Below are 12,629 nucleotides of genomic sequence, written 5' to 3'. Positions count from 1 at the left end.
AGAACAAGGCACAGTACATTTTCCTGCACTACACTGCGGCTACTGTACTGTTATGTATGTATGTACGATAGGACCACATATCTGACCTACATTTGCTGCGGAGAGAGGATTTTCCGTATTGCATGCACCGTATCATATCTAATTCTAGCCCCCACTGGTCGAAGAACAGGTCGAAACGGTACGAAACGATATGTACCGCCTCTTCTGATGTATGATGATATATTTGCACAGTATGAAACATGTAGGAATAGCAATTAGGAATCTTAACCATGTCATATCTCTATTAAGAAGCGTACACGCATAATTTGTAAGCCTAGGTTTTCAATTAATAGTTACCTAGGTAGTTACTCGAAAGCGATTTCGGATCAAGTTCAAAGTACCGGTCAACAGGTCTGATCAAATCAAGCCTTCGCCCTGCCCAGCATTCAACTGCATACTCAACCTAAGGCACTGCTTCCTACTGGTGAGTATTTGGTGATAGAATCGCAGAAGTGATGGATATATGTATTTGAACCAGACCACGTCGAATTCCGATTCATCCATTGATATTGGGGACAGTCTGATACTTGGCATCGTTTGTGTTATCCCAGCTTGTCAAGACTCAATATCATTGCTTAGTCTACGGGGAAAGATACCCGCGGGGGTGGAGAAGGTCTAGTTCCTTAACGACTCCCGAGATTCTTTCTAAGCTGCTCCGTCATTTTCCTTATGTTGACACCGATTTTGGTGACGCAGCTAACCTTACCAGTCCTACTCACCAATTCTTGCCAGCAATAGATTGCACAAGCTTTCGTATCAGAATCCTCAAGAATCAAAGCTTACAATAGAACAGCACGTACGAAACGAACTGTACAATTGAGGCACATATACAGCTCATAATCTTCAACGCTTCGGATGGGATCCGACTAAGAACGTTAATTCTCGGTATAGAAAACAGCGCGCAAGAATTGACTAACACTGCCACCAACTCGTGTATCGCCAAATCCTTATATTTCTAAAGTATCATGCGTATCATGCGGCACGGCAAGTAAGAATAAGACTCATTTCTTCGTCTCGATATTCATCCCTTCATCCTTCATTTCATTTAAGTTGACAACCCGCCCCCAAGATCTTCAAATCCAAAATCTTCAGCAACGTTGCAGCCACACCTTGTTTTCCTCGTTCCTAATAATTCATCACACCCTCTTTTCTTCCCCTGTCTCGTTCAATTCCAAATTCATCGCACACTGCATTTCATCCAGGCTAAATTTACCAATCCGTCGGTTCGATCCATTAAGTATGCTTTATCCAGTGAATGAAGCTACTTAAAGTAAAAGATGCAGTAGTGCAAGCGTTGTTCTCCACACACACAAGTAATCGTACCTGAATAGTAGTTCTCCACACCACCCTCGGGAAATGGATTGGTACTAAGTCTCTCCTATTCGCATGATTTCCAGTTCCAGAAATCCATCTTTCATTCCTTTGGCGCGTTGAGATCTGAAGATGTGATTTGAAACTATACATTCCAACATTCCGTCAAAATTATGGATCTAAAGTAGGAAATTATATCTCGATCCTCTCCTGGTTCTCATTTGCTCCTCCATCTTATTTTCATCTTGCGTAACACAAGTCCGGCATTTGTCCTCCGGGCATTACCACATAAGATCCTGAGTAGATCATGCGTGGTTTCATGTCTTGCCTTGCCGTTGCGACAGTAAGGGGTGCGTGCTTGTTTGTATCATAGAATGCGACAGTGAGACATCAAAGTCTAAACAATATTCCACTAGTAAATGAGTGTTCAAGTGTTCAAGAAGAGATCTCGGTGTCGAGATTTCGCTAATCAGTAAGTCTGCTTACGATTTCAGATTCTCATTTATACTATCTTGAGACTTGAGGGGATCAATTTGGATTATAACCACCTAGAATAAAGAGAAAAATGTTACCTCGATATTGATACAGGAGAATGTAAGAGAAGTAAGAGAACGGCGCAAGAAACCCATCAGCTAGATATCGAACAATTAAAATTCAATTTGAAATGACCATGTTGCATCGCATTTCCTAATAGCAAAATACCTACTTCGTGGCTTTCGGCCCGAGAAGATTACTCAAGACTTCAACTTTTAATGCATTTAAAAGCAAGACAGCATGTAAATTATACATAACTTGGGTGTTGAACAGATTCCTTTCCTGTATCTAGAGAGTTCCTCCAACTGTCCCATCAGTATCCACCACCTCAGAGATATGGCATCACGTTTCTTTACTCGCACACAAGCCAATACACACACACATAGATACCTAGAATTAAATAATAACAACCAACTTGATATCAAAGATCTGAAAGCCTGCTCAGTGTATTAAACTAGAGCGAAGCGAAAAGGCCTCCACGGCAGTGGCCTAGCGGAGCGTCCCTTCAATTCTGAAAAGTTGATCTCTTCCTTCAAAAGGTAGGATTGGAAGCAAGATTTGCAACTTCTACTCTTCTGTGAAAGATGTTAGAGATTGGGTGGAACAAGCAGTTGCTAGCTGAATAGGGTGGCGGATCAACAGCTGTGTTTTGATGTATACGATACCTGTTCAGCTTCGAAGGGATTTCAGCTATTTGGTCTAGCTGATCTGTGTTGGTGTCTCTTGATATCTCGTGCTACTTTCAGTAGAACAGTGGAGTGACACGATGAATCTTGACGTAAACACTTCAGATATACATGACTTCTCATCACATCCCTCACGTGAAAGACTCTACCAACACCAAGCTATCATCAACTCAACATCATATATGTATGACAAGTAATACCACAAGCATCGCAAAAATTCAAAGCACAAGATAGAAAAAGTAAATTCAAGTTTTGAAAGTAGAATTCAATTCGTTCCAACAAGAGATCATAGTGATCTACAACTAAACTAACTAGCATCCCCAATACACTAACAACTTAAGCGAATGCTTAACAACTTCTCCCTCCTTTCCTATCCTTCGACTCTTCCTGGGGTATATTCATCATCAATCATCAATCATCAATAAACAAAGAAAATCCATCCTATCCATGCGTTCCATATCATTCCAAGAATGTACACACGTGCCATCCCAAAATCAAAATCCATCCAAGCCAGTCCCGCCGACAATCCCATGCCATGTCTGTTTCATAAGCAAGTCCAATGCATGCTTGAGGTGTCTGATTTCACCATCATCGCTATGCGCCCTATCCCTGATTCCATCATCGATCTTCCCGGTGAAGAGATGCCCTGTCCTATCCTATCCATGCATGTTTGCCATATCCCAAGCGAACACCCATCAGGGTATCGCATCATATTCCAATCCATTTCCTATCCAATCTCCATCGCATCCGAATCTCGATAGTCGTTTGAGTTGACGAGATGAGCAGTGCGCAAGTTGCAGCTCGGTGGTGATGACATGGAGTTGCCTCTATCGTTCCTTCTATAATCTGTTCGTTTCGAAAGTCGCCTGTTGAAACTGATGATATCTATCTAGTGTATCTATCTATTGGGTATAAAGTATTCTGATCTATTCATACTGGTTAGTTACTCTATTCTAAACTTTTGATATCAAAGGTTGGCAGATGGGGAACTTACCAAAAAAGAGATCCTATCCTAAGAACATATTCAAACAAGTCTTTCATTCACCAACTTCGGAGATGGGTGTCATGTGTTTGCTTGAGTGTGCACCAGAGCTGTGTCTTGACTTTCTGGAAGAAGATCCATGCTTCTTCTTGCTCTTCTCAGCTGCCTTTTCTCTCTTCTTTGCCTTCTCAGCAGCGTGTTGTGCGATTAACTCTCTCATGAGTGCTGCGTTGTCGACAACTACGTATTGAGGTTCGCACATCGATCCAGATGGAGAACGAACATTGGGTGTGGCGAGTGGTGAACAATCTTCTTCTTCAAAGACAGAAGTGTAGAGACCACATGAGAGTTCTTCGTCGGAGAATGCAGAGGAGGTGTATGAGTAGTTTTGGGTTTGGGCATCGATGGAATCGCTGGAGTTCATGGAGGAGCGTCGAGGCCAGGATGGGTAGGCACATGAAGGAGATTGTGGACGCGAGCTGGAGGAGGAGGGAATTTCCATTGCGGAGGAGGTGCTGTAGCTTGTTGAGGGTGGAGATGGTGTGTATGAGAAATACATTTTGAGTTGTTTGTATTTGTATTTGTGTATTCGTATAGTTGTATGTATTTGAATAACTTGATCGTTTCAGAGTTAAGTCTGAAGTATCAAAAAAATCCGGGGTCGATTCGAGATATAAATATGAATCACTCTAAGTACTCCTCACGGAAATATTCCTTAGATATTCTCAGACCGAGTCAGTTCGGAGCCTAAACACCTGAAAGCCCGTTCGTAATTTGCACCAAAGGAATCTCGGTATCGAGTTACACTGTTGGTGTGCAATGACTCGTTTTGGAAGTGTAACGATAAGTCTAGCGTCAGCCCTGCAAAGTACCGTATCGATATGCGATAATGAATGTCAAAGTCGTAGAGAATTCGCCAACTCGGTAGTTTACTCAGCCCCAGTATTTATAAGAAGGGATGATGGATCGAACGGGCAAACTCCGCTTATATATAAATATAGTCCGGAGTATCTCGGGGTCTGGAGAAATAGGCTTGAGGGATGGTAAACGTGGTAGGAGATGGTAATCGAGGGATGATGAGTGAGCTTCGGATGTAACGATATGAGATTTGATGAGGTCAGAATGAGTAAGTAGTTGTTATTGTTGGTAGTGGAGGTACTGAAGTGTGTATTCTGAAAATAGTTGGTTTGAGGGAGGCGGATATCAGCAAGTAATATAACTTTTTGAATCTGGATTCGAGAATGATGATGATGATGGATGAAACGAGAATTCCGTTGTTATATTAATATCAAATTTTGTTTGTTCGTTTTGTTTTTTTGTGTATGCAGGATATAGCTCAGGTAGGTTTGCTTTATTCCTTTCCGTTGTGCTGTGGTGCATGCGTTGGGATATGTCGAAAATAATAATAATTATATGTAGGTACCAAAGTACAGCGTAGCGTTACCATATAAAATTATATGTAGTCAAACACGAAAAAAAAAAGTATGTACGTCCTTTGGAATGAATCATATATGATAGACCCCTCCCGGAAGCAGGCCTGAGTCGCGAACGAACATTTTACTTGCATTTGGGGAGCGGTGGGCTGCCATGTTTTCATTCTAATCCTTGTTTACTTTTTTACAACACTTGCGCATAATTTTTGCAACATGGAGAAAAATTGAAAGAAACCTAGTTCCCCACGCGCGGTGTAGGGGCAAAATGGATCTGTGGCTTTTAGTAATTCCGGAAGGCAGAAACACGTTGCAACAAACAAGGAGATTACCTGTTTAGTTCGCCAGTGTCATGTATTCTTCCCGTCTGAAAATAAGAGTTTTCAAGGCGGTGACTGAGAAATGATGGATGGACGGGGCACGACTGGGCTGGACTACTGACTCTGGCAATCTTCTGGACATGGACAGACGGGGACAGGGAGATATGCAATGGGGAATTAGATTTAGCCTTAGCAGTATATCCATAATTTTGCCGGTTTCGTTGGTGCGCACACATATTCGGTTCGCCTTACCAGGTGTATAAGATTACTTTGATAATTATGGCTACTGATCACAGATCACGAACTAGAAACTCGATGGAAGGAAGCATGTGCGCGGGGCATATGAAGGAAGAAACTTCAAGAAAGGGCCTTTTGGTGGGCACTATGGGGCATTTCATGGGCATTCTCATTACCATGTATATGCCAAAAGAAAAAAAGCAAGGGAAAATGTCAAAATGGATGAGGACTAGAACTTTGGCCATGAGTTTGGGCAACGAGAAGCCTAAACTAAAAAACCACGGAGTAATAATTGAAAGTTTGAAACATTTTAAATTTTTCCTTATTCATGTTACGAACTAAACTACAAGAGTACTTGATTCTTATGGTAACGGTAGCACTCAACGGGGCCTTTATGTTGAGGGCACAGATATATCCACCAACCATTCTCGCTTCTCAGAAGTGCCCCTTCATCACGAATATTTCCATCACGCATCGTCTAGACAAGAATATATAACCCAATCGGTGATAATCAATTGGGTCTTATGTACTTCACAAATTTAATTGACCTGACCGCCAAATCCTCCCACCGGAACAAAAGTGAATAATTTGCCTAGATCGTTCATCTCCATTCGGTCAACAGTTCAGAGGTAACACGGTGAAGCATTTCAGCGTAGCTACCCCACGCCAAAGAGTACAAGGCCTATCGGAAGTGCTCTATTCGTCTTGCTCGCGTCAAGCAACGTCTTTCACCGCTCTGTTTTTCATTGATCTACCTTGCATAAAACTTTGATTACCGTTCACAAATTCCTATTTGGTATCTTTACTGCAACCTTATTTCTCGAATCTGCGGTTTCGCTCCGTCAGCCTTCCGCTTTAGTATCGAGTATTGATAGTGTTGGTAGTGTTGATAGTGGTGATATGTATCGATAGATGACTATTTTCGTTGATCTCGGATTTTCAGGGTCTTAGAGTTCGATATTTGACGTGACAGTTCAATGCCGGAGAATCATCTTCAAGCTGACTTGGGTTAAGATCAGTCAAGAACTGACAAGACTCAAAATACAACTCAAAGCATGGATGTCGTCAACGCTTTCAGCATGAAATCTCAACTCAAGCCGGAAACAAGGTAAATGAAGCCGGTGAGATTTGAATTCATTATATTTCCTGCACTTTCCCATTTTCATATATCACCCGGGTTCCCGTCTCAACTCCTCAATATCCTCGTTTCGACTCTTTCATCATACATATGCCAGATACCGTAGGGTGTTCGGTGCCTCGCCTCCGCAAATTGAACGGTCCGGCCGGTTACGGGTATGTGCTTTGACGAGTGCGAACGAGCGTCTTTTTTTCTATTTCATTTTTTTTTTCTTTTGCTAAGTTTTGAATATGACTCGTATTTCCGCAAATATACCCTACTTTGACAGCATCAAATATTTTTGATACACAGATCTTGATTTCAAGTTTTGCCTCGTCGGAAGCTTTTCGGGGAATTGTCAAGTTCTAAAGGATTAGATTTTTTCTTGTTCCGCGGTGCATTCCCTGATTTTCGTCCAAGTTTTAAGGGTCCATACGCACATTAGCCACAAAACGGTCGGATCAAGAAATAGTATGTATCTGTGTACAATAGGCTTGGTTTGATATGCGTAGAGGTCTGCTGGCTGAATCAAAAGAAAACAACACATGCCTTTGAATATGTCGTTTCAGATTCGTTCGAGGAGTGTTCCCCCATATCTACCCCGTATATCGCGGGGCCAGAACAGATCAACCACATGAAAGCAGATCTTGTGATAATCTTTGACCTCGAGACTCGAGTCTATTTGTTTCATTTGTCTACTCTCAAGTCCTGAGCAAGCCCGAGTTCAAGTCACATCACCAACGGATGCACATGTGTACTAATAATGTATGTTATGTAAGTAGATCTTACCTAGGTTTACCCGATGATGTGAATGTGATCTCCCGCGCCAATGACGGAAAGGAAGGATGGGAAGGATGGGAAGGATAACGAGGATAATGAGGATAACAACGATAAGAGGTCAAGGAGGTGGATAAGAAATACGGATAAGAAACGGATAAGGATTTATCAGCTCGAGTCAGCTTAACATAACCCACATTTCTCCGCTTCATCCATTCCATCCACTTCTTCTAGAACGAATTTCCAACTTTTGGAAGTAAGACATTTCGTAAAGCAACCCACGAACAAGAAACCCGCGATAAAACTCAGGTCTTCCTTATCGAATCCTTTTTCCAAGCTTGGAATGTAGAATGAACTCAAAAAACTCAAAACCTTGTATTACAATACCGAAATGCTCCCGAAGACGAATACCTCCTGCTCCTTTGCGACGAGTTGGCGAGTTGGCGAGCTGGCGAGCTGGAAGACAAAAATAGGAGGGAGTACAACACATTACAGTTCTGCCTAGTAAACTAATAGTAATCATCCTCAATCTCATCAATCAGCAAATCGCATACATGGCTTTTACGAGAATTGCCCCCAGTAGGATTCTTTACTGTGCAAAGTCATCAGCGCCCAAGAACCAAATGCAACGTTGTTAACTTGATGCTGAGTCGATGTCGGGTTAATAAGTGACGGTGAAGAAAAGTCTTGGGATTATTTCCAATGTTCGTATGTGTGAATGGAATGGGTGGTGGGAATTTGGGATATCGAATTTTCTTATTCGTCGGCGATGTACCGAGTAGGAATTCTGGGGTTACATGTTACATGTCGATGGGATAGGTGAAATCCTAACATGTACGAGATGAGTAAGTGGTTTTGATTTGATGGGGAGTTTTAGGGTGATCTATGGGTGATCTATGGGAATGTGTGAATAAAATGATTGGTTCGTATGGTTGGATCTCATCTCATCTTATCTAAAGCCCTATCACATATTGGACTTCATCACCGTCGCATCGCCCGCTTGGTCTCACGAATAGTACGTTGTTATACTGTCGCTATCACAATGATAGGTTTCCAAGGTTCGAATTAGAATTCCCAAATTCCCCAGTTGTCATCACACAAATCCCGGAGCGTCTATTCCACTCCGTCTAAAGATTGCCTAGGTAAGGCAAATTGGGGTTGTACAACTAATCGTCATCTCATCTCATCACCATCACCAGTCCTCAATATCCAATACTATTTTGATACTTGTGACATCTTCACCTATCACCTCTGAGGTGACACATCTGGCACACCTCCATCCAACAAACTCCGTGTGGCTAAGCTCAATAACCTACAGACTGTAACGACAACTAATGACTCACATTCATATCACACAACACAACGGATGAATTTGTTTCGTCAGATATGAATTCGTCAACGTCGGCGAGTTGACCTTGACTCCCACAACATCAACGTATGTGATTACCACAAAATTACAACGTCTGGGTTGGGTTTGGAACGTTGAGGCATGAGGCAATTTCAATTCCAATCTCAATTTCAAATCAAAGGATATCTATCTACTCGAGTAATCGCCTCAACTATCCTCGCCGAGAGAGAGTTCGCGAATGTTGTAGCTCAACAGGCGTATACCTGATTTCATAACGTGTATTCAAAACGTGACTTTTTTTTGATCTAATCAACTTTTTACTAAATCCTATATAGAAATAATTCAATTGCTTTCAATTCAATCAATATAATCTCAAATTGAAAAAGATTTATATTATAATATAGATTTTAATTAATAAAATCAAAAAACAAAATTTGAATTGTTTTAATTAAGAATTTATTAAATTAGAAATAATTAAATGAAAATTCAATTTTCGAAAAATTAAAAGTCTAATAACTATTTCAAAAATTACAATTTCATTCAATCATTTTTAATTTGATAAATCTTTAATTAAAACAATTCAAATTTTGTTTTTTGATTTTATCAATTGAGATCTATATTATAATATAAATCTTTTTCAATTTAAAACTATATTGATTGATTTAAATTTTTGGATTTCAAAAATTCGATTAAATAATATTCGAAAAGGTGCTTTTTTTGTAAACACATGTTATGAAATCAGGTGTAATATAGCGAAACCACACTTATCATCTTCCCAAACCCTAACCCACAAAATCAGAACAATCTATTTTGAGTATAACAGTTGAATGAGCGATATTCCATTCCTGTGGTGTATAAATAATTTAATATGTTGTACCAATGTAATAAATTGAAATTCACAGTCAGCTTTTTTTTTACCCCTCTACTCCACTCTTCCCTCCCTGCACGTATTCTGCCATTTTTTTTATCTACTGTTTTTTCTTATCCACTTGCATTGCAACCTATTCCTTCCTCCCCGACCTCATATTTTCAAGCTGTTCGGACGAAATTTCTTAGTCTCGACCCTTCATACATTAAACCTGCATAAAAGTATTATTCAGAAGTGTTCGTAACATGAGTAGTACTTCGTTCATGCGCTTTTATTGTCCAGATACTAAGGAAAATAACAAAATCACAAGCTTTCTCTTACAAAATTACAAGTAGACTGGGCAAAATTGAGCCGCGTTGGGCTTCTCTACATGAGTAGTGTGTTTTGAGAAGTAAGCTTTTGGAACTACTGCAAGAAATGTTGTACATCTAACCTTTCATCCCACTAATCTACCATCCTTCTCATTGCCTTGAATGGAACTTTTGTGCTTTTTTTTCTGCCGTTTGGTAAGAGGAATGAGGGGCATGTATCATGTCGTAGCTACCTACCTTCCAGTACCAGCTTATACATTATTCCCGTGGGTGTGAGCTACAAAGTTGTTATCCACTCTCGAGCCTGAGAGGTATATGTACAATATATGTACAGTATCACGCGCCGCCCCTCCAAGCAACTCCACAATGTACCGACCACTTTCCAAACTTGCACAAATTTTTCAAGAAAACCCCTCGCCTTTTGACAGAACTACCTAATCTCCATATGCTTCTCGAAGCTGACGGTTGAGGACCCAGCAGGAGCGGGCAGACAGGCGAAAAATTTTCTTCTTTGCATATTCATATCAAGTACTTGGAAGTTGAAGTTTGATCATGTATATGTATGTATGTAGGTGTGTTCTCGAGCCAAGCTGCTAGTATTGTAGACTAGTATTATGTATAGAGTACCAATGATCCACAGTGTGGATACCTTGAGTGCAGGAACTAGGCCCTTCGTACATCTGTGTTTCACCATGAATGCGAACCATTTGGGGAGGTAACTTTAACCTTAGTTTTAGTTACTTGGGAGGAATGTCGTGTGCCAATTTCTTCCCGCGTAAGAGTACATGATACATACATGTGTTTAGGCGATACGTGAATATGCACATGTCATAAGTACATACTTCGGAGTTTGTACTGTACGTTAAAGTACATACATGAATATTGTCCCGAGAGTTTGAAAGCTCCTAAAGTTGCTGTTGGGAAAGTAATAGATGAAGAAGAGGTATTGCACAAGGTGAGGGGCTATGTGGTTTTGCGGGTTCAAAGGAAGGGCCAGGGTGTAGCTCTTTGGGTACAGAGGATGGAAAAGAGAAACATTTGAGAAAATTTGCATGCTGAGCTGAGTGTGTTGATGGGTGGTTGGTAGGCAGAGGAAAGCTAGGAGGTAAGACTGGTACTAGATGCTTCAAATTGTACGCTACATGCTATTGTAAATGTCCAAATCCAACGCATGCAGCGTAACTTAAAGACTCGACCTTCTTTCTCATAGCTATCATCAAAATTCATGACTCAATACAACAATTATCACCATTGAAGGAGTGAGTACGCGACTTCTAGCCTTCCAAAGATCTTCCAGTTTCACATCCAGAGGCCATCCATTCCAGCTAATTCAATCTCCCCTAAATGAGCCAAGCTTCCATCCAGTGATCAATTCTCGCCACCCCCATCATGATCGCCATGCTCAATATGATCTTCCTCCCCATCATCTTCATCCGCACCGTACAGAATTCAAGAATAGCACGCAAAGGTTACAAACGGATATTTCTGGGTCTACACTGCATTTTCTCTCTTGTATATATGTATTCCTCCACTCCACTCCACTATTCCACTGCGTGCTGCATGCACCGCGCATTCGCATTTGTATTCAAGTCACCAGGTAAACACAGAGTACAGTAAGTATTCCCTCCGAGCGAGTCCCACGAGTATTTGCCCGTAAAATGCCCATCCGCATACTTTATGTAATGTCCATATGTGAATTTTACGAGTTGAGTGCGAAGTATTGCAACTAGGTGCTACGAGACTAGGAGTTTACGAGTATTGTCAGTACATGCTACATAAACATTCTTCCTTTCTGCCCGTACGTTGCGAGGCTCACGACATGTATATCACGGCATGTTACGGGATGCATACTACATATTATATAGTGTATAGTATGTAGTATACTCACTCATTCATTCTTTCATCTATATAAGCGGAAGGAAAAGGATAGAAAGAAGGAGAAGGGAGGACGTGCGCAATGCATTACTTTTGCATGTCTGCATTGCATGTCGGGTTGTGTGTGTGTATTTGTACGAGACGAGGATGTACTGGGGTAGGTAGAGAGTATTCAATGTAGTGGATAGGGAGGGGGAATATGGCAGAATGGCAGAAAAGATGTGTTTCATGGGAGTTTGAGATTTAGGGTTTAGGGTTTGCAATGAATTTGGAGGTTCATGTTTGGTGTTTGATGATGGGAATGAGATTGATGAGTAAGTAAATATGTTATCTTGAAATGATGATCTCACTGTGTGAGAAAGAGATCAGAGGGTTAGGGTTTAATAGAGGGGTTTTGACGAGGTAGAGCGACGGAAAAGAAGGGAAGTCATGATTGCCATTTTGTAGTCTGGTTTTTCCATCATTCAAATCGCAGTTCAGTCCTTCAACTTTGGTATGGCATTGTCATAAGATATGTATACTCATACCTGCACATAAAAAAAGAGTTCTAGGTTATATTATGGCAAATTGATTATCATTCGGGGTTTCAGCTATCTCCTACCCTCTCACCGTTCACTCCGCATATCGCCAGCTCCAACCCCTCCAGTTCCTCATCATCCTTCATTCCACTTTTGTATCCTTTCCTTGACTTTTGTTCATTTAAACATCCCCAGTACTCGGGTTATTCAAACAAATAGATGATTGTAATGAATCTATTTTCAGAGGTACTTCCAACAAATCAATGAACTAGCTGA

At 40.9% G+C, this 12,629-nt stretch overlaps 1 protein-coding gene across 1 annotated transcript; it reads right to left on the bottom strand.

Moving 5' to 3' along the window:
- Positions 1–3,607: 3,607 nt before the first annotated feature.
- EAE98_011856 (uncharacterized protein) lies at positions 3,608–4,111 on the bottom strand (the record flags this gene model as incomplete). The annotated part of the gene is made up of 1 exon (XM_038959479.1): positions 3,608–4,111. The coding sequence occupies one exon, from the start codon at positions 4,109–4,111 to the stop codon at positions 3,608–3,610; it is 504 nt and encodes a 167-aa protein (XP_038804132.1).
- Between the last annotated feature and the right edge of the window lie 8,518 nt (positions 4,112–12,629).

The sequence above is a fragment of the Botrytis deweyae genome (genome assembly GCF_014898535.1).
Source record: "Botrytis deweyae strain B1 chromosome Unknown BDEW_054, whole genome shotgun sequence".
NCBI classification, from domain to species: Eukaryota; Fungi; Ascomycota; class Leotiomycetes; order Helotiales; family Sclerotiniaceae; genus Botrytis; species Botrytis deweyae.
This window is presented reverse-complemented; position numbering and strand designations above follow the sequence as displayed.